The sequence below is a fragment of the Limanda limanda genome, chromosome 11 (assembly GCF_963576545.1).
Source record: "Limanda limanda chromosome 11, fLimLim1.1, whole genome shotgun sequence".
In the NCBI taxonomy this organism is placed as follows: Eukaryota; Metazoa; Chordata; class Actinopteri; order Pleuronectiformes; family Pleuronectidae; genus Limanda; species Limanda limanda.
This window is the reverse complement of record NC_083646.1, coordinates 27,594,017-27,617,110: the sequence shown is the minus strand read 5'-3', so window position 1 is coordinate 27,617,110 and position 23,094 is coordinate 27,594,017. Positions and strand designations below refer to the sequence as shown.

Here is a 23,094-nt window from a genome sequence, read left to right as displayed (position 1 = left end):
GTCCACTTTTCATGTCAACAAAAACACTGTAAATCTTGTGTCCACGTGGCTACTTCACGACCTTGAAACAGAATTCACGTGCAGGAAGCACAGCATGTGCGAAAATGATCCTCATCATATGACTGTAGTTTGTTTACTTTACAGCCCCTTCATGGGCATTTATTTTCCAAAGCATAAAACAGATCACGAAGACAGTTATCCGTGAATAGACAATACAGTCCAGCAAACAATTCAAAATCAATTAAATCTCACCAATTAAATTAAATAACAGTCAATTAGCATACAAACAAATAAGATAAATTCCTTATTAAAAAAAAATAAAAAAAAACATGCTATATAATAAATCATAGCAGGACACTAATTCGTGGTTAAAGAAAACAATGCTTCAAAGTTAAACAGTATGTGCTGACTTGCTGCAGCTGCACCTGCACGTGCACCATTCTGCGTGCTTCAGACCCGCACGCAACTGAATGGCACCTTCCCATATGAAACGTTCATGGACACTCCGTGACGTCGTACATTAAAGGAGTTAATACCCAGTCTGCCTAAAGTGTGTGCATAGTTTATTGAAAAGTATCATTGCAGGCCATTGATATTTTAAGAATATATCAATTGGCGTCCAACATAGTCTTGCAGGTGTGCGTACCAAAGCCCTGACAAGCATGTCGTGGTGTGCATTAGATAATAATGACCTTATGGGAAATGATTCTTGCTAACCCCAGCAAGATTTTCATTATATGACATTACGAGGTGAAAATAAAACTTGATCAGCTGAGTTTTGTCCATCATGGTGGCTTTATCTTCATCTGAAGTTGTTGGAGACGCATATGAACTTTAGTAAATTATCTTGTTCAGGTTAATAATCTTGTTCACAGACGATCAAAAACAATGTCACCTGTTGTGACTTTGGGGACCCGTACTACACAACTTCCTCAATTAAACATCAATTTTCCCGAGTCCCTTGAAGGCATCACAAACTCCTGCTACATGCGACACAACCAAAGAACTTTTCGCTCCTGAGTTTCCTCTCAGGCGCCAGGACGTGGGATGCGGGGGATGAGAAGAGGTGGAAGACAGCGGACAAAGATGTGAAGCGAGAGTAGGAGTTTCGCCATAGAATAACATTACTTCACTTATTGCTCGACAAGGAAAACATGGCGAATTCAAGCTCTCCTCAAATGACCTCCGCTCTCCGGGCGGAGATCCTGGAAAGCCCCCTGCGGGTAAGTTTGTTTCAGAAAAGTTTTCCATCTGATCTGTAGGTTCGCTCACTGAGAGAAGTGTTGTCTCCGGCAGAGCAGGCGTCATTTCACAAGTTGTGGAACAGTAACAACCTTTTTTTATTTATTTTAAGATAAGGTATAGATATACTTATAATAGTATAATATAAGTAAAGCAGAGACAAAAAATATACAAAATAAATAAACATATACATACATGCTTATACGGACTGATACACCGCATATCAATTCAAAAGAGGGTTATCAATTAAATAATAATAATAATAAGCCAATAATGAATGTAAACATGCCAGGGCAGGGCTATTTGGTTTTTCCCTTCCTCACTCAATTCGTCATGTTTCAGCTGTTGAGCAGTTAAATTCTACAGGGAGATGAGGAACATTTCCTTTTCTTTTATCTCTAAACTTGGAACTTCTCCCCCTTGACATTATTTAGAGCTGGACGTTAAACACACTGTCCACAACGAGATTAATTTAGCCTCTTAAAATCATCTTGGAAGACAAAACATAGCCTCAACCTCCAAAGCTCTTTGGGTAATGAACACTAAGTTTGGATGAGGGAGCCAGACAGGCACAGAGATCTGTCCTTGTTAGCACCTGTCAGGAGTGAATATGGCTAAATCCCTGTGTTGTAAGTTGAAAAGAAATTTACAACTTTGCAAACTGTACTTTCTGAGGCTGGTTGTGCAGACTGTGTGCATGTCTGCTGGTGTGTGTTAATGTAATGTGTGTGTGCCTTCAGTACTTTCCTGCTACGTGTGTGTTACTCCTCTGCCCTCCCACTGTTATGCATAGTCACATTCTCCTCATGCTCATCTTCCCCCTGTCAGTGATTCTCTCATGTTTTGTCTAAGTGACATTACGAGCAGAGGCACAGAGACATGGAGTGAGCTAGAGAGTACAGAGGACGAATGAGAGGCGTGAGTAATGAGTAATGGCCCATGGGTGGGTTGGTAGAGAATAGATCTACTGTAAGAGTACTGAACAGCTGGCCGATGGTCCCAGCTCCTCCTCTGTACAAAGCTCATTCTCAGAGGACATCCCGAATTCAGGCAGACAATATATGTCTGTCTTACACTTTGCTACCTTTCAATGTTTGCATGGGTGTGACATGTTTTGAGAGCTTATCCCATCAGTTGACCTAACCTTTGTATTACTGGTTTTGCTGATCCATGCAAACAGTTGATGATGACAGGAAATAAAGGAAGAGTCAGATCTAGAATTACATGTAGAGCTCTTTTGTGTGATTCAAGCTGTTGGGGGACGTCATGCTCACACTATAAATCTGTTTAGTCAACCCTGTGAACATTATCTTAAAATCTAACCCTCCCCTGCCTTCTGGCTATAATTTGATCTAGCCACCAAGACATTTCATAAATACAACACAACTGAGAAATCCAAAACAACTCTTGTTACTACTTTTCTGTGAGATAAGAATCGACTTATTCCAGAAAACACTGTCTGTATGTGGGACGCTTACCTTGAGAGCCGTTTATCTTATTGGCTTCACACAAGGAATGTGTATTGTTAAGGCCCAAAGGAAGTGTAGTGATTAGGTTGGTGCAATTTGGATACATGATGCGTTCAATATTAATGAAATGTGAATAAATGGGCCACAAGTGCTCTGTAGCAGTGGCGACTGGGACTTACGTATTATTGATATTGTCGATCAAGTCAACAGCTAATTCAAAGCAATGGCAACGTCAGGTTATTCTCCACTTCAAGGTTCTGCGTCCGGAATTGAGCTTCACTGAAGTTGGCAAAGACTGAGTCCAGCAGCCGTTGTTTACTTGTCGCAGCTAAATTCTGCATGTCACTTTTACAGTTTCAGTAAAAACACTGCAATCAGAACCACCAAAGGACAATCAAACAGCCCATTGGAAACAGCCAGATTTAGAATGTCAACTGTACTAGTATGAGAAAATAGTAGATAAACATGTCCTTAAGGACCTTCATGTCTGTTTTAGGAATATAGCTGTTACATGACGTTGCTGGTGAGCACCATCGCAACAGTCTGGAAATGTAGATGTAGCTGAAAAATGCTGGTTTTTCAAAAGAAAATGACAAACACATTCTTTAATGTTAAAGACAAGCCAGTATGGCTAGTTTGTGGGAGCACTCACACAATGATGACATAGGCAAATCTCAAGCATCATTACAACACACGGAAACCTGCAGCTAGTCTGGATAAAGTCAACACTGATCAAGTCATGTGTGGTACTACCAAAGAGGAGGATTGTTGTTTTGGTTAAAACCAGCTGTGGGTAGTATCATGATCACTACAATCTGACAGATCATCAAATGCCAAAGAGAAGCAATACTAGTTCACTAATTTATATGACCTACAAAGGATTATATAAAAACTTTATTAGCATTTGATTGAAAAAAGCTTCCCCACCTCTGCCTTTATTAGTTTTTTAGGACACTGATTTTATTTGTGCAAAATGTGTTGTTTCCAAAAGAGGTGGGTGACGGGAGACTGTACAGCTAAAACTAATTGTTGAGCAGAAGTACTTCTTCAACAAACTAAAACATTGTATCATACTGTTAAAATGTATAATATTTCATGTTTTTCCTAATAGCAGAGGGGCCTAAAGCTTATGTTGGTCAATCAGGTCATCTAATGATTTAGCAATTTAAGGTTCAGTGTGTAGAATCTACTGGTGGAGTTGCATGTTGCAGCTGAATAGCCCTCACCTCCCCCTCCCCTTCCAAACATACACAGAGACTGCGGTAGGCATCAGTTTGTCCGGTCTGGGCTACTGAAAAAAATATGGTTGCCTCCGTAGAGAAGACCCGCTCCCGTTGTAAATACAAAGTATTCAACTATAAAGGGCCCATTCTATGGTAAAGAAAACAACCATTTGTACAATTTAGATGAAACACGCTACTGACAACATAGCATTCATTTATATTAAATTTCTGCCAAAAGATCCATTTCACCTAAATCCTCACTGGTCCTTTCAGTCCAGTGTAACTTTTTTCCACAGTTAACAGATTCCCATCTTAACAGCTGTGGGGATTTATCCTACCCAGCAGATTGAAGAAATATCTTTGCTGACCTCCTTGCTCACACTCAAAGTGCCATTATAAGATCAAAATGTACAACTCTTATTCAAGAGACAGTATATGAAAGTTCAATGGGGATATGGCCACATATCATTCGCTAAGTACAATCTTGCCCCTAGGGCCATAAATCATTTTCTGATTAATGATAGCATTGCTCTTTCTCCTCTTAACCTTACTACTTGTGAGACTGAGAATGGCACGGTATGCTCTTCATGATACACCTCTCCATTTATGTTAGACACTGTCTTTTCCATGAATTTTGATATTTTGTTGACATGCTATGCTGTCCATCCTGGGAGAGGGATCTCTCACTTGCAACTCTCTCTCAGGTATTTTTCCTCAGTCATCAAGGGCAAATTGGGATTTATTTATTCTGTCTATCCTGGTTTCCTCTATCATTGTGTCAGTGCTGACACTCATCATGTCCATGTGTCTTTTGTACCCATCAAAACTGAGCAGAAACTTAAAAGGCTTCATCCAGAGATTAGCCCATCCCAGAGAGGGACAGATCCCCATTGTCAGTGCACACAAAGGGCCACGCTGTCTGTCCGTCTGTCTGATGGTCAGTTTGTCCTATAGTGATGAGGAGGAGGGTTAGTGCTGTCAGTCTCCCAGTCAGCTATCAGGATCATTCACGGTTGTTTTTTACTTCCGTTGTTTAAATTGATTGATGCTGGAAATGGCCACTTTGTTTGTAGTTGGGCTTAAGTTATGGAGTTTTGTTCTCATCTAGTGATCACAGTGTCCAAGAGAAGAATTGTGTGTGCAGAGTTATAAATGCACCTTTTAGAGGATGATATTTTTGTCAGATGTAGGGATGAGGATTAAGGTCACATTAAAACTTGTACTAGCATACAGTTGTGATGTTTGTGTGTTCATGAAACTTTTTTACACTTTGATGATGAAAAATGCCATTACTATTGTTAAGGGGTAAGGACCTTGTTAAGCCCTATGAGAATGACATAGGACAATGAACAAAAAACTAAATTTGACCCTGTTGATTCAGCGAGTGGAATATGTCTTTCAACTTATCAGGATGACCCGTCACAGTACAGTGAAGTCTAATAGCAAAGAAATGCCAATAAAATAAGATAAGATGACACTTTATCATTAGCTCTCCTAAGTCATTCAATGTTACATACATAAATGACAACAGAAACATATAACCCAACACCAAAGCAATTTCATATACACACTTATTGCATCACGTGTTATTAATAAGTGTCTACATTCAAATTATTACTCCTTATAATAATATATATGCGATGGCTGTGGCTCAGGAGGTAGAGCGGGTAGTAAAATAATCAGAAGGTCGGCAGTTTAAGCCTCATTTTCCCTATTCTGCATGCCAAAGTATCTTTTGGCAAGATATTGAACCCCCAAATTGCCCCTGTAGGATAGATTTAACTGAGAGAAAGTACTGCACATACATGCACTGTTCATATGTGTGTGAGAATTAAAAAACTGTACTGTAAGGCGCTTTGATTGGTCATGAGTCCTAAAAGAGCGCTTTATAAATAGAGACAACACATTCAGTGCTCTGGAAGTGAGCTCTACAATCCGAGTTCTGCAGTCTGTTCAGTCGAGCCTGTGGAACTCGTAATCAACTTATACCGCATCAGAGGTGAAATATAAAGTAGTAAACGCACCAGTAGAGTGCAACACAAGGGGCCTTGAGTCTCTTGCTTTCCTTCGGTGAAGTGTTCAATGTTTGCTAAGTAAGCTGACAAGCCAACGGCACACCCACCTACCTTTGTTTGCTCTTCCTGTGAAAGGAAAGCTCTCTCTCTCTCTCTCTCTCTCTCTCTCTCTCTCTCTCTCTCTCTCTCTCTCTCTCGCTCTCTCTCTCTCTCACACTCCCTTGAGTGGATTCATCTCACTCGTGGCACCTGCTGTGACCACCCGCACTGAAAGTGATGCAAACCCTCTGTCTTTTCACCAACACTGAGACAACTTACAAACACGCCTAAAAGACAATAGTTAACTGTAAGTATGCTGAATTTACTTGCTGGTAAGTGATAAATGATGAATGAATCCAATACAGGGTGAGATGAATACCTCCTCACACTTTAAATTGCTTCATTTCCTGCATGATGTCTGTTGAATTAACCATCCTCGGGCTGTACATCCATATCCTTGTACTGTTGATATACAGTTTTCTTTCCTTCCTATCTCTCTCACAGACCTCATTCTGCCCACTGACACATTTCAGCAATAACCAGCAGCCTCCTTGTGAACTCAGTAACAGCAAAGCAGCGAACCAGTTGCACTCTGTCCTGTGAAGCTTGACAAGGTTATTGATCTTGGTTTAGAGAACAGACCATAGCTGGCCTGAAGGATGACGCTGACTGTCTGATCATGAATTACAACAGAGTCATCTCTTACAGGCAGCCCACCACACATACTGTTTCTCTTTTTCTCTGTCTGTCTGTCTGCTTCAGTGTGGAGTCATTGCAGACCCACACACATACACTTCTTTTTATGTTCATCCAATATTTGTCCCCAAGGAATCTCATCATCAAGTCGACACACACACACACACACACACACACACACAATCCTGTGATGTGATGTTTCAGATCACTGGTCTCATCAGACTCGGTATGAGGGTGAGTGGAGACAGAGTTAAAGACTCTGATGTGGAGGGGTTGAATGACTGTAGGTGGTGATTTTGAATTTAAATTGATTAAAGTACACTTGACTTAAATTCTTTATCAGGCTGACAAGGAGATGGTGAGTGCTATTATGCAACAAGAAGTAGTGGTTTAAGTGATCATCTTTGTGGTTTCATTTGATCACTGTGTTGTTGTATCACATTGGCAACAATATGAACATTATCTAATTTTAATTGTATAGCCGATATTCACAAAACAAAATTTGTCTCATAGGGCTTAACAAGGTGCGACACCCTCTGTCCTTAACCCTCAACAAGTATTAGGAAAATGTAGAAACCTCAGAGAGAGCCACATGTAAGGATCCATGCAATAGATGCCACATGTAACTGAGAACATCAACAAAACAAGAACAATTACAACATTGATTAGAAGAAACCGTTTGTAAGTGTAAGTGTTTCAATGTTGAAAGTATTTTTCCATTAGCGCTCCAGCTCTCTCCTCTTTCTTGCTGTGCCTCATATCCTTTTGTAATACCTCCCATCTTTGTAATTCCTCTTTATTTCCTCTCCAACCTCAATCGCTCTCATAATTCTCATTCAATACATAAACAAGATAGATGTGCTTGGCTGTTGTTACTAGTTTTCCCGTGATTGAGTTTCTTTCTTTAGGTCTTCTTCATCATTTACTTTCCACCGCCGCTTTCTACTTTCATTTCTTTGTAAAACTTTGTCCGCCCACAGCCACTGGTATGTTTATGACCTAAAATTTAATTTCCTCTTGGCAATCATGTTCCTAGCATATGGAGGGAAGAAGCTCTATGTTCTAGAAACAATTAAAGCAAATCGATCTTGTTTCTCCTTCCATCATTTGAAAACCATGAATTGCTGATGAGAGTTGGCTAGAAAAAGATGCTCATATTATCTTCTCCTGATATTAAAGGTAGCCCATGATGATGTGTAAGTTTTCAAATATGAAATAAGAGTCTTATTCAAGGCATTTTTGGATCATTTGTCAAGATCTTCACATACATTTGTAATGAGTGTCGATCAGTCAGTCTACTTTTTCAATCCAGACGTATCTCAACATTTGTCATTAAAAAACTGTACAGACATTCATTGTCACCAAAGTATGAAGCCACTGATTTTGGTTATCCCCGTCCAAGTAGCAAGGTAATGGATTATGTTTCAAATAGAAAATGAACTACTGTGATGTATTACTATGACATATTAGTGGCCATGTTAAATCAATCAATCGATCAAATTGTGTTTGTATAGCCCATATTCACAAATCATAATTTGTCTCATAGGGCAACATCCTCTGCCCTTAACCCTCAACAAGAGTAAGGAAAATCTACAACCTTTTAACAGGGGGGAAAAACGTAGAAACCTCAGAGAGAAGAAACATTTGAGGGATCCCTCTCCCAGGACGGTCAGAAGTGCAAAAGATGCTATGTGTAACTGAACACATCGACAAAATAAAAACATGTGCTACATTGATTAGAAGAAAAAGGTATCGTTGACTTTGACAATGAAATCGTAGTATTATGAGGATAACGTAATCATTTTAGCTTTACTTAGCTATAGGTTTGGTATATCAGCACCACCATCAGGACTTTGAAAATATTGTGAAGAAACTGTCTATTCTGAAGAATAGACCTTCCTATTCTTTGAGGACGAGTAAAAGTTTGGTTGTGACTTTAAATTGTTCAGTACATCTGCATTATTATATTCAAAGGGTGTCATAGTTTCATAATGAGAATGGTTCAATATTTTGGATCCAGATGGAGTTAAACTCCCGCAAGAATAGGTTTGCCTTACTACGTTTTTTCTTGTCTTTATTCTCGTAAAAGAACAAGGTTTTTCTTGTAGTAAGATTTTTTTGGTTTACATGTTGAAATGTTTGATATGTTAACACACAAAAATAATTCAAACGTAATAAATATTTTACCTGCAAAGCTGCCAGCTGTCTTTATCTTACTTTCATCTTGCTGATGTCAGCATTTAGCTGTGTGCTTTTGTACAGCAAAAAAATCCCTATAATTTTAATAATTTCCGACTGAGAAACTTGTTTTTCCCTCACTACCAACTACTTCTTTGACAATTCTGGCTGCATTGGTCCAGTTCTTTTACCAAAACCTTGCCTAGAGTCTGGGTCAGGCTGTTTGTGTTTCTAAAGGTGTGAACCGACCTGCATCAGTGAGGTATTGCAGATCCTTGGAGAATTAAGATGCTGAGGGAGTGTGTGTGTTAAATACCTGGGTCTGTTGTTATTGACTGCTAGTGAGTGCATGTGTGAAAATTAAGAGTTTGATTCTACCTCATATATACAGTATTATAAACAATAGAGGCCTCTGCTTTCTTAGGCCACACACACACACACACACACACACTTTGGTTCCGTTGAACAGAGCAACAGTGCAGCAGTTTGGTCAGTGGTTATCATGGAAGTGACAGCTGGAGGGAAGACCTGCAGGGAGTATTATGGGGTGGTTATAATTGTTGTGTGACAAGTTTCACATTGTCTCATCTTCCTTCTGTTTACTGTTTGTTTCGACAGACCTATCTCCTGGGAATCATCATCTCTATATGTGGGAATGTCGTCATCAGCATTTCACTCAACATACAGGTATGAAGTGCTGGAATCCAGCTGTACAGCAGATGCTCGGCACACAGCAGGCAATTAACGCCTGTACAGACTCCTTGTGCACTGCTGCACTGCTTTTCTCTGAACAGAAATGGATGTTTCAGCCTATTTAATTTTTAATTGAACACTGTGATTGGCAACATACTTGTCCAATTATACAGTATATTCAAACAACACATTTTCTGGACTTATTCAAAATACGGATTATTCTGACAGTAAATAAAGACTATTTTCAAGTGAAGTGTAAATACTCTGCTCTACATGCTGTTAAATCAACAATGCAAGCCTTTTAGAGAATTTATGCAATTCGTTAACCCCAAGCATTGTAGCATTTAGTAGGCTGACAGGCTTTAGAGACTGGTTTAAAAGCATAACCTGTCTATTAAAATTACGATTTTTGTTCCACTGGACAATTCAGTAATTCCACAAAATACCCAAAGTATGTAGCTAATTTACTTTCTGATTAGGCAATGCAAACTGCTTTTATGTCAGCAGCACGCAGGCTGTGTAAGACAGATTCAGAGGCAGTGGGACAACCTAAATTTAAAAATGCTGGGAAAAGTTGATGTTAGCAAGTGTAAGCAAGTGTAAGCATTCAGAGATAGAACTGGAAATGTGTATTAATAGTATAGGCTTACATTTGACCTATAGCTTCCCACCTCACTGGCTTGCTTATTGTTATCATGGCTCTTCTGAGATGAACAGCTTATTAGTAGCGGGTGTTATGGTGCTTCAGCCACTGTAATGCTATTTTATCTCTTAAACTGATTATTTTTTGGTCAAACATTGTGTATGTTTCTATATAAATTATTAACAAATGTTTGAGTTTGTCTTGTGTCTTGGATCCACTTTATCTGTGTGATGCCTCTGGCTCCCGTTCCCTCTTTGTCTGACAGAAATATGCCCACGTCCGTCAGTCTCAGCGTGGCTCCAAGCCCTACTACACCTCTGTGATGTGGTGGTGCGGTGTGGTTCTCATGGGTGTTGGGGAACTGGGGAACTTTGCTGCCTACGGCTTTGCCCCAGCATCGCTCATAGCCCCACTGGGCTGTGTGTCTGTCATAGGTAAGTAAGTCCTACCCTTTCTGTCTCATACATTATCCATGCATGAAGGCAAGATGAAAGGGTGTTTCCTTGGGGAATGGCAGGCAGTGTTGCCATGTGAGGTGTGCTCTTTTTATTGTCATCCTGTAATAAATGGTTGTCTTTTTGCCATTTGTTTGCATTATGTGTTAAGAAAAAAAGTTTTACATTAGTGTGGGATATCTGAGAATAACACTAAGCATAATGAGATCTACACAGTGTACATACTGATTTCCAAACTCAGCACAAATCAGCTGAAAGTAAGAATCAATGTGTTTTAATTAGCTTATAAATTAGCTCTACATCAGGAACACCTCCAAATGGGGTCTGAGTCTTCGGATCTCAGGGAAGCATCCAGGACACATTCTGGTGCTGACCACTTGCTTATCAGTTCCTTCAGGACAGATGTTAATAACAGGACTGAAAGTGTTCTTCATTAGCCAAGATAGGACAAACAAAATGAACACCATGAACCTTCAATCAAAGTGTTCCTTCATCAACTGTCATCAGGAAAACATGGATGTGTAAGGATTTGTCTCGTTTTTTTCACAAAATGCTCGATGGGTCCATATGTTAGGCCAGCTGTCTGTCTTTGTGTGCAGTTAAGAAGTGACAATGCAAATTAAGAAAATACTCAAACTGGCCGACTTTGGAGCAAAAATCTTGTTGATAAGCAGTAAATAGTTTTCATTGTGAAGAAAAAAGCTAGTTATGACTGAAACTGTGAGATGAAACTGAAGACAGAGAGACCCAACAGACCCAAGGGGAGATGTAAAGGGTCTGCTGAGGAATTTAGACAGTCACTGATTGCAGAAAATATTATATATGATGAATTGTGTGACTTCATGGGTCTGTCTCTTGTTACTTTTAATCACCAAACATTTGGCCACTATGTGTTCAGTATCTCCCACGCAGCTCTTTCTATGATTAAAGCTGAGACTTGGCACTTTAATGTCATATCCATTATGGTATTTCAAATTAAATGTGCTGAAGTACAGAGCCCCAAGAGCAAAAAAAGCCCAACTGTCTAAATATGTACAGTCTGGACTGTAGCGTCCACTTGTTTAAATTTTGTGCCCTCCATATTAATGGATCGACCACTGTTAGCCTCAGATTGACAAATTACATATTTCCTTTTATCTGAATAATTCTCAGATGCCTGAAAATGTAATGCCAGCAACTTAAAAGCCACATTAGACGAACATACCATAACTTGTGTTAATCAAGTGAAAATGGTATACATTCCCAGATTAGGAATCACTGATCTACTGAACACAGAAATAATTGACTGGGATTAATATTGCGTCATTCTTCTTTTTAAAGATATATTTACCATGAGCAAATACTGCTCATTGAACAGGAACTGAAGGGTCATGAGAATTACACATTGACATGTGTTGATCTCCTATCTATGTGAAATCATCACTAAGTGATGCAACTGAGTCGACAAATACTCTTGACATTATGAAGACGTACCGCAGCCTACTCCATAGATGATCATTTTTACAGCCAACAGTGTGAATTAAACTAAGCCGGATTTATTAGCAAATCAAAACAAATCCTGCCTAGTGGTGCAGCTGGCAGCTGCTCAGTGCAAACACAGGTTAAGTATTGAAGAGGTCCATGTCTTACATCCCGCCACCCATCAGTCATGCGCCAGAGGTGGTGGTGAGTCATGGATACTAATGACAGCTATTACCTCAATGCTTCACACCATTTTCCCAAAGTCATGTTTTGAAAGTGGATAAATGGTTTGAAGAAAGCACTGAACGAAGTAGTTCTGCATGTACTTTAGTGAGTGAGCAATTACTTAGAAATAGAACTAGCTCTTGTCAGTTTGTACAATGTAAGATGTTTTCTATTCAAATTCACACTAAGATGTAAGGCAAGTTTGGATGGAAGAGGATTGTATCGTCTCATGAATCACTGATGACTCTCTTTGTCTCCCGTCTTTCAGAGTAAACAAAAACAATATTCCTTTTTGCTATAAGCACTGTCTAATGAACCCAAAGCCACAGGTTGTAACAATTGCTGTGCTCATTTCCATTCTTCTATCATTGCTAGCCTTATTAAAACTAGCAACTGCTAGAGGCGAGGCCTGTGTTGAATTTGAGTATGCATGAATATATAATAAGAAGCTGAAGTATGTGTTGAAGAATAAATGAAGCAAGGGATGAATTGGTGAGAGGAAGGTGAAGGAAGATGTCTGCAGCGATGACATGGTGTGTCGTTACAGTACTTCTTTTGCTATTCACCCATTCACACAGTCCAACTATGGTCAGCATTTTTTATCTAATGTGGAGTTCAGTATCTTGCCCAAGATGAGGAAGAATGGGATCGAACTTCGACCTTCTGGTTATGGGACGACCCTCCCTCTGCCACAGCCTGGTGTGTAGGAATATGCTTATCTTAACACAGACTTTGGCGCTGTTGTGCCTGTATTCTGTTTGAGCTGTGTGTGGGTTCTGGTGGGGGCGGGGTGGGTGGGCAGACAGCAAGAGGCCTTGGGTGCGTAAACAAGAGTTGAGTAAAGCAGAAGAGAAAAAAGAGGATGGATGCCGAGAGAAAAAGAAGGTGAGGAGAGAGGAGAGACAGACGAGAGGAGAGGAATGAAAAAAGACAACAGCTAGAGATATATACAGAATAGAAAGAAGAGGAAGAAGAGGAGGCAAAGGTCAGGATTGGGAGCGCAGACAATGCTGCTGTCATCTGCCTGTCCCTGCATGTCACACTAGTACTCCAACCCTCCACTGGGAGCAATTACTGCTGTCCCCATCCTCAGAGCCCATCGATCTCTATTAGGAATGACAGCATCATTCCAGGTGCTGTGGTTTGGAGCAGAGCATCAGATTCTCTGTCATCCCATGCAAAACAGGAGGGAAGCTGGCAAGGTGAATAAACGTATACAGAAAGCAGATTCATACATTGCATCATCATCACTCACAGATGTCAGTTGGAAAAGATTTCCGGGTGAAGTTCTGTTACAATTTCCAGTAGATCTCTGGTTTTAATTGCAATTGTTGCATTAGAATATCATGAAAAACACATTCTATGTTGTTATACTTGTATTTCACAAATCTTGGCCAACCACATGACAGCATACTTCCATCGCTCAAATCACTTTGAAAGTGCAATATGTACGAGGTGATAACATTTCTTACTTTTAAGTTTTTCTGGGAGATGACGGCCCTCCATTTTGTGCTTTCATATGTTCATGCGTGCGACACAGTGTGTTTTCCATCAGCAAGGCTCCCTTTACCACACAACAGAGAAAGAACACGTAGAGGGGCAGCACTGATGTGATGCACACACACATGCACGCACTCACATGCACACACGCACATGCACGCACGCACATGCACACACACAACACCATAAATACCCAGAGCCAGTGACAGAACTGTGTACCCCAGAGGTTTCTGTCGACACATTTCTCATTTTTGTCAAGCCGCGTGAAGATCACTTTGTATGGAGTTGCTATGGTTACTTGTTAGATCCAGCCGGTTCCAGAGGCACATACAGAGTCCTAAATGTGTGTGCGAACATGGTTGCAGAGTGGATATTTTACTACCACTGGTATTCATCAGAACACCAACGGGATTCTTTGTAAACTTCTGTTTTGACAGTGATGTCCCTGCTGTCTCATGTGTCTCCTGGAAGACACTATCAGCATCATGTTGCATATAGTTACAGGCATATAGATTTACTGTCTATAGTAAAGCTTTTCATCATTTAGCTGCACAGTCAGTGTAAAGACTGTAAACATCCTGAGGACCTGTCTTTAATGCCTCCACACCACAGGAATCCCCATGAATGAGCTGTTCATGCTCTGTATCTAATCTCCTTACAATGTCAGCAGAACCTCTACACAAACTGCCTGCTGTCTGTCTGTCTTCCTCCAGCATTTTCCAGCTGCTTCTATTTTCAGTCTGCCTGTCTTTGTCTCAGTGCCATCAGCTGCACACCTGTCAATGAGTATGTCTCACAGCAGCTCGCCACAGTTGAGTCCAAGCGTCCCAACACATCTGCACAGCTGGCTCTGCTCAAATGTTGTTGTGAATGTACAACAACATGGCTCCAAAGAATAGTGTCAAATGCAACTCAGTAATGCTAAGAGTTGAGGACCTCCAACATGGCAGCCTCAGTGTGTTATGTAAACCAACCTCCTCTCTGTGACAGGCTGCTGCCAATTTCATATCAGTTTGCCTACCTGTGAGTCTGCTCGCTGCTTGGTTGTCTAGTAGTTTGTTAGTCTGTCTCAGGCAGTTAGTCAACTTGTGTGGTCATCCATCTGTGTGTTGGCTTGTTTATCAGCACTGTCTGTCTGTCTGTCTGTCTGCATGCATATCTGCCATATCCATCTCTGAATGCTGTCTGATCATTCACCTCCCCTGGTTTGACGCATGTCCTGGGGAGACATTAAGAAGACTAATCTGGCCATGTGAAGCTGATTACCTTCCAGCACCGCAGTTTCCAACATGGATATTGATGAATGAGTTCATGAAAAATGAAGCATGCAACAGCATTTAGTCGTATTTTGATGTTGGTGTTGTGAAATCCTAATGAGTTTTATGTATCTAAGCTCGCTGATAGATTTTCCTGAGCTGATCAAAATTAACATGTCAAGCACTGTGTGTGTATCAAGTGTTCATGTATCAATTTGTGTGGACATATATGCATCTCTAGTATCAATGTGTGCACATGTGAATGAATGAATGTGTACACGTTTTTCTGTATTTAATTTCCGTATCAGTTAGTATCACAGTGATGTGCTCGCATTACGTTGAAAATCTGATCACTCAATTATAGTATGTACACTGCTGCAGTCTGATTGGAAAACCATTGATGTTACTGTTATTTGTATCTGTATTAAGTCCATAATCAGACATTTCTAATGATTAAACTGACTTTTGCATTTAAATCAGTCCTAAATATGAGGTTATAAAAAACAACTGAAAACAAATCTGTAGTCATCAGGAGACGAGCACTGATTGCTTTTATTCTACAATTCAAATTGATTTTGTGTTGAGACTAAGTGTCCCATCTCGCTATTTTTGATGTACAGTGTGGAGATATAATTGTGTTAGAGTACATATTATATTCTGTGTTCGCTGATGAGCGACAAATTTAATAGGATTCTTTTTTCACTTTCCAGCCAGTGCTGTCATATCTGTGGTTTTCCTCAAGGAGACGATGCGCCCCTCCGACATTGTTGGTAAGCAAATGTTTGGAGCCTCTAGCTGACGTTCTCTCACATTGCTGCTTTGACTTGTTAAAGTTCAGGTGTTAATCTAACTTCACTTCTCAGATGGTCTCAGGTGCAAAACAAAACTCCTGTGACAAAGGAAACATGTTTCATTTTGGCTGGGAAAAGACTGTAGCTGTTAAGGAAAGCGCACAATCTATTCAACTGACCTCAAATTGTTTTGTGAAAAGCTCTTGCCTGCTGCTAAATGGCAGGGTTGCTACAGCGATGATGATAAATACAACTGCTAGACTGGAAATTCATATCAGCACCTCACAGGTCTGCACATTGTTGGTTTCCGGGACAAATCATTAGCATATTTTGTTACTCTCGTGTAATTGCTGAGTGACAATAGAAGCTACATATTAAAAACATTTAATTGAATGTTTTATTTATAAGAATCACTGAGAGCAAGGTTTTGCAGTAGCACCTGTCACACAAATGGTCAGACAAACCAGCAAAAGAATTAGGGTAATAACTGAAATGACAGAAAAAGATGATAACTGCATGTAACAACGTGTATTAATGACATTGGTAAATCTGTGAGTTGATCAAGTACAAGAGTGATTTGAAAAATGTACCTCTTATTCAGTACAAAAAAAAAAAAATTTCAAGGTTTGTTGCAAAGTAAGAATTTCTAAACAAATACTGCAGATGAACGACACAAGGCATTGTGAATTTAAGTTATGCTTGTGTTTCTAAAATCTAATTCACTTAGTCATTTGATGTGAAATTAGGAAGATGTTTTTTAACTGAGCACAAACATTTAATTGAATTTTAAAACTGGTGATCGCATGACTGGCTGGAAGAGACTGTGGCAGAATCTGATTGGCCATTTAGAAACACCCACAAACAGCTGATTAATCAGCGCTAGAGAGAGTGAGAGAATTGGGGGAAAGTCTTCCTGATTGAACTCACGCCGAGATTTATTACAACCTCTTTGCTTTCTTTCTTCCACAGGTGGAACCCTGGCAATAACAGGAACGTATCTTCTGGTGACCTTTGCTCCCCACACTTTCACACCCATCACAGCCCATCTGGTCCAGTACAATGCCTTTAGCTGGCACTTCCTGCTTTACCTTGTATGTATCTTGACTGAGTTCAGTAATAGCTTGTATGGCATTTTCTTTTTTTCCTAGAGATACTGCTTAGACCCCATGGGTCATTGTTGTGCTTTTAGCAGCACACAACTGAAATGTCATTACAGCTCTTGTCTTACTGTTAGTTAGCCTGTTCCCAATCCTGGAGTCCAGCGGCCGATGACGAATAAGCCTCTGGTGACAGCGGGCAATATTTTGGGGCTTCCAGTGTAGACAGCAGATATGTCTTTTGTTCACCGTACGCTGTTTATAGTCTGACTACCTTCATTTATCACACAAGTCCAACGTTTTTTCACACAAAACATAAAAGTTTTTGTAGGTGTTTTACTCTAAACAACATTTTGTCCAATCTCTTCCTGCCCCAAAATATTGTCCCTCGCAACAGGTTGTTCATGTTTACATGCAGAAGAAGAAGATAAGCCTGTCCCAAACTCGAGCAATACTCTCACTGGTTAATTAAAGTATAGAAATGTATTTGTCTGCAGTAAAATATTTAACTGCAGCTGAATAACAGCCTGATTTATGTAGGTCAACCTTGCGATGAAATATTTTTGGTGTTGCTTGGTGTTTGACCTCATATGGTAGAGCTCTGTTTGCCGAAACTAAAACTGTATGTTTTTACATTCAGTGTTAAAATAATTGCTCACACCTAATGGTTTGCGAGTGCAGGAGAGCACATGGGTGAGTTACTCATGACCTACTCAAAATTTGCCCAGGCAGGGATGGCATAAACATGGCATAAACATAGCCGTTACCATGGTGAAAAGATCTGAAACAGAGTACAGAGCAGAACCAAAGTGCTTCGATATTCATATCTAAAATGTGAACTCTAGTGTTTGTTGAAAAACACACCTTTGATGTTTATAGGGGAATATTTCAGCAGTGGAAGGTCATATTCTGCTGCTTTTCCTCTGATGCCACGACTCTCATGGTCGCAGCAGAGTGAGACAGGGGCCTCGCTAGATCACCAGTGATTTGAGTAATTCAAGAGTGAAGGGAAGCCTTATTTTGTGCTGTAAAGTGCCACACCTGGCCCCAAGTCCACATCTGTAGCATTTTCCACGTCTGACATGTTGGCAGTTTCTCTACTTTTATAAACATTATATGTACAAAATTACAGCTGACAAAAATCCCATGAGCAGGGACGTTGAAGGTCAGGCAGAGTTAGTGGTGCTAAGAGAAATGATGTACAACAACGTCCTTAATGCAGAGCAGCAGCACGTTCTCTAAGTATTTCAGGATTATTTGAAGGGATGTAGGTTAAACCTTTATCAAAGGTGGCACCTTACTTTATCTACGTCACAGTCTACATTTTCAGATAATGCACTGGATGTTCCAAAAATGGGTAAACAGTGTTTTGGGTGGCAGTGCAATCATTATTTAGGCCACAGCGTTTCCCTCAAGCATATTTTAAAGTCCACTCTGAATCTAGTCCTATTTGCTGATGAAAACACACTTAGAGAAAATAAAACATCAATTGCATGAAAAACAAAAGAAAAGGAAAATGCAGACGGGTGGAGAGAAAGACGGATGCTTTCACATTGAGATAGCCTTGTTGCCTCTGGCTGCAGTGATTGATGGTGTGGAAAGCAGTTTGCTGCACTTCTGGCAATGCATTGTGAATACTCATCAGCCTGCAGAAGAACAACCTCCATCAACTGGGATTAACTGTAGGTCCTGATTAATCAGGAAATGGGAGAAATTCATTACGGGTTCCCTATTATTTTCAGAGTTCAAACGATTATCAAATGATTTTTAAAGGACTATTTCTGATTCACTCACATTGTGTGTTAAGTTGTGAATGGCCCATTTCTAAAAAGGATTTAATAAACAGTTAACATAGTTCTCTGTTATATTGAAACACTGGCAACCTTGCCACTAAAAGTAAAATTCAAGTTTTTTCATTCAAGAGAATGGCATTTGCAATAATGATTGGTGTAACCCCCCTCTCCCTCTCTCGACAGTTTATAGAGGGCATCATCTTTTGCATCCTGCTGTATCTGTACAAGAGGAGGAACATGAAACACATCGTCATTGTGATGTTGCTGGTCGCCCTGCTCGGTACGAACCAGTGAAAGAGTGTTTGAGGACTGGATTGAACTGTTTTAGGTGGTCAGAGGTTGTTTTGTTGCCTGGCTACCAAAAATGGACCCATGCTCTTTTATATCATTTCTATGAAGACTTCAGCATGACAGAAGAAAATATTTCATTACAACTCACTGAGAGATAAATTATCCGCTCTACAAATCAGCTTGAACTAGTGAGGAAGTTTGTTTTAGAACAACTAAATGATGAAGTGATGTGTGGCATCTGTGTTCCTGCAGCCTCTCTGACAGTCATCTCGGTCAAAGCTGTGTCAGGGATGATCACAGAGTCGATCAAAGGCCAACTGCAGCTCATATACCCCATCTTCTACGTAATGCTGGTTGTCATGGTCGCCTCCTGCGCCTTCCAGATCAAGTTAGTCAAGGTTTCCTATTTCGCTCTTCATGAGTACCTTCTTTTCTCTCTTTTTTATTGATAAGATCCAATGTTTCGCCTCAAGCTAGATGCAACTTTGGCTTTGCAGTTCCTGAAAAAAAGAAGAAAGTAATATATCTGGCATGGTTACATTGTACTCGCAGCACACCTACAGTGTTTCTGGATGAATAGGCTGTTGCATGGGGCCATTGAGTGACTACTGGTTTAACCATGGTCATTGTATTCACTGCACCTCACAAATCTTCTCTTCTCTCCACAGATTTCTCAATCAGGCAATGAAAATGTTTGATGCCACAGAGGTGGTTCCGATCAACTTTGTGTTTTTCACGGCAAGTGCCATTGTTGCAGGTTTGTCAATCATTAATCTCATTAACACTGCCTCTGTAGATTAAGTTAAATGCTCATCATTGTCTTTGTGTCACAAATAACCGATATGTAATAATCTACTCAAAATAGTATCTTGTGAACTGTTCATCACGTGTATTTGTAGTGGTCGGTGGAAGTGCACACAGGCAAGCATATCATAAAAACATTTATGCAGTTTAATGTTTTCAGTAATATGTAAACCTGTTTCCACTGTAACCATGAGTTTACATTGTTCTGTTAGTTAAACTTCTCAGAAAAGATTCGAAAATGATGCTGAAACCACACACCAGTTAAACCAGTGTGCAGCCTCTCTGTGTCATGGGAACATCAGTGTTTATGGATGCCAATCAGTAATAAGATGGACTATACACAATTTTGATCTCGGTTATTTGATGGGATTTTGGACAAAATATACAACACAGAATATCAGCCTTAAAATCAATCAATACAATTTCCTTTGCATATCCCATATTCACAAATCACAGTTTGTCTCATAGGGCTTTAACAAGGTGTGACATCCTCTGCAGTTAAGAGGTGGAAAATAACGTGGAAACCACATGTGAGGAATCCCTTTCCCAGAACGGACAGAAGTGCAATAGATGCTTTGTTTAGCAGAACACATCAACAAAATGACAATATTTACAAAATGTCAGAGAGAGAAGAAGGGAGCACTAATGACAGTAGTACTGATAGGTGTTGTCAGTAATGGTAGAATGTGTGAGTAGATATATTGTATATCTATTGTATATCCAAGTAATAATCCAACATCAGCTGCCACCCAGATCCACAATCCACCATCACAGTCCTTATCCTTAAAGAAATGAAAGTACTCTCCAAAAATCACTGCAAAAGTTGAAATCAGTTCATGACCTCAATACAGTGGACCAAAATACACAGGCAAGATGGGGATTCACTCTTATGTGAACCACTTGTACAGCAGATGCCCCACACTATTAATAGAAAGTATGTTCTAGCAGGTCAGATCTTTGTTATCTTGTCAGTCATAGTGTTCCTTATTTAATTTGAGCAAAACAAGTTTAAAATAAAGCATTTTTGTATTAATGGGTAAATACACGTAAAACACTCAATTACATTAAATTAGTTTCCTTGTTTGTTATTGTTTTTGTGACTAGATTGCCCACTGCCACTGCCACCTCATTTCAAGACATTTCCATTCAGCTGAGTTTAATCGCAGAAAATGTTCCAGCAGTTCAACTGTAAACATCGGCTTTTGGGGTCAGTCTCTTAGAACAAAACAACTGCAGTATGCATGAGGACAGAGAACTGAGCGCAGGCAAAGCGAAAATAGAAACGGTTCCTTGTCAGGTTTTACAGACTGAAAAGGCTGTTGCAAGAAATAGATGTTGCATTGGATACAGTAAGAGGTAACCCTCCTCTGTAAGAGCCATACCCTGCAGTTAATACGTTAAAACCACCGTATAATGTACTGAAGTTTTTCAAGGCTACATTTCATAAATAGCACTAGAGATAATCAACACGTCTGGTTGCTCTGTGAAAATGCATTTTAATGTGTTTTTCCATTTTGCAGGGATAGTATTTTACCAGGAATTTGAAGATTTGGCTTTACTCAACATTTTTATGTTTCTGTTTGGGTACGTATTCAACCACACACCATTAACTGCATCTAATTGAAATGACATATTTACTTTTCTCATTACAAAATGATGTTAATCCCCTTTGATTCTTTTTTTCAGTTGTCTTCTGTCTTTCCTTGGAGTTTTCCTTATAGCCCGAAACAGGCCAAAGATAAAGCAACAAGATCGAAATTTTATCGCAATGGACAGGATCCCTGGTAAGTTTTGATCAACTTTTAATCAGTTCTCTGCAAAGCAGGTTCTGTGGACCTATATATTGAGCATTTATCGGTGCATTGATTAGCCAGCATTGACAATATGACTGCCAGCACTGACCCTGGTCTCATTTGGCTGCTTATGTTTGCAGCCCTGGCAGCAGTGTCCATCTAATGAGCTGTGCTGTCTTTGTTCACAGGGAGAAGGCACACAGACAAAGTGCAGCCTGAGGCAAAGACTACGACATATGGATCCCTGGCAGCCAAACTCATGTGCAACAGAGCTGGAGAAACAGACGATTCATAGGACCAGCTCCGTTGGGACTGTCATTTAGATTTTATGTGTACAAACCTCTTGTTACTTAAATATTATCTCTATTTAAAGAAATCAAATGACAAATACCTTCCAATAAAACATATGAATTATGCTTAACAACTGACTTTATTGGTCTTTGAGTGATCAGCTGTCAATGAACAAAGGCAAAATCGGACATTATGTTGTTATTTAAAAATAGAATGGCACTCCCCCCACCGAGGCCCCACAGTCTACTTAAATTCAATCACGCTGCTCCAAATCCACACTTACAGATATCTGTTTCCTAAATATGCCAGATTTTTTAAATCAAGACCCATTAACTATTCCCTTAAAATCTGTCAAAATGTCTCAACTCTAACAATGTTAAAGAAAGTGATATTTAATTCCTGGATCGGCCTCCTGATCCAGCATAAAACCAAAGTTATCCCAATCTAGTTATTGTACTTTTGTGTAGTGCCCCCTTACCGTGCATCCTCACTGAGTGATCTATCTGAAACTCAATTGTGCAAAAGTGCAGAAAATCGGAAGCATATTCACATCAAAGTGATGTTAAGAGACTGTCCAATATGAGAACGCTCACATATTCAGACCAAGCCAGACGGCGTTGCTGACTTGTTCTTTGTTGTTACTGAGCGCCATTTCTACCGCTTTATGTTGTCCATCCTTTTCAGCACTTCCCTGGTATATGCTGTAGCAGCGTAGATTACCATAGTGTCAGTGAATTGATTGACTCATAATTTCAGTTTACATTTCTTTTTGATACTTGAGTTTTTCTCACTTGATGCTGTTGAACATGTTAGAGGCCTGGTATCTGCTGGTGGGTTTTGTCGAACCTGGTGCTTCTCATTTAGGGGCTTTAACATATTATATCATATCATTATCTATTAATCATTAATCTACCAAATAGCTTTTTAATAGATTGATTACTTGAGTAAATTAAATAGGGAGAAACACGTTTTAATTTCCTAGAGCCCACAGTGGCATCAGCACATCCTTTTTTCATGCCGTTTTATCAATTCATTCCAAGAACACCAGCAAACAATCACATTCGAAAGGCAGGACCCAAGTTTATTTTCATCATGACTTAATAAATCAACAGGTTAACTTTCTGTTGAACAACATCAAT

The 23,094-nt window shown here is 39.8% G+C and overlaps 1 protein-coding gene across 1 annotated transcript; it reads left to right on the top strand.

Moving 5' to 3' along the window:
• The first annotated feature begins 1,072 nt into the window (after positions 1–1,072).
• Positions 1,073–22,088, top strand: LOC133014489 (NIPA-like protein 2). The gene is made up of 11 exons (XM_061081749.1): positions 1,073–1,223; positions 9,481–9,549; positions 10,464–10,632; positions 15,806–15,865; positions 16,856–16,977; positions 18,960–19,056; positions 19,320–19,455; positions 19,736–19,824; positions 21,392–21,455; positions 21,558–21,655; positions 21,853–22,088. Exons 1-11 carry the CDS (start codon positions 1,155–1,157, stop codon positions 21,957–21,959), a joined length of 1,080 nt encoding a protein of 359 aa, XP_060937732.1. The 5' UTR covers positions 1,073–1,154; the 3' UTR covers positions 21,960–22,088.
• Positions 22,089–23,094: the final 1,006 nt, after the last annotated feature.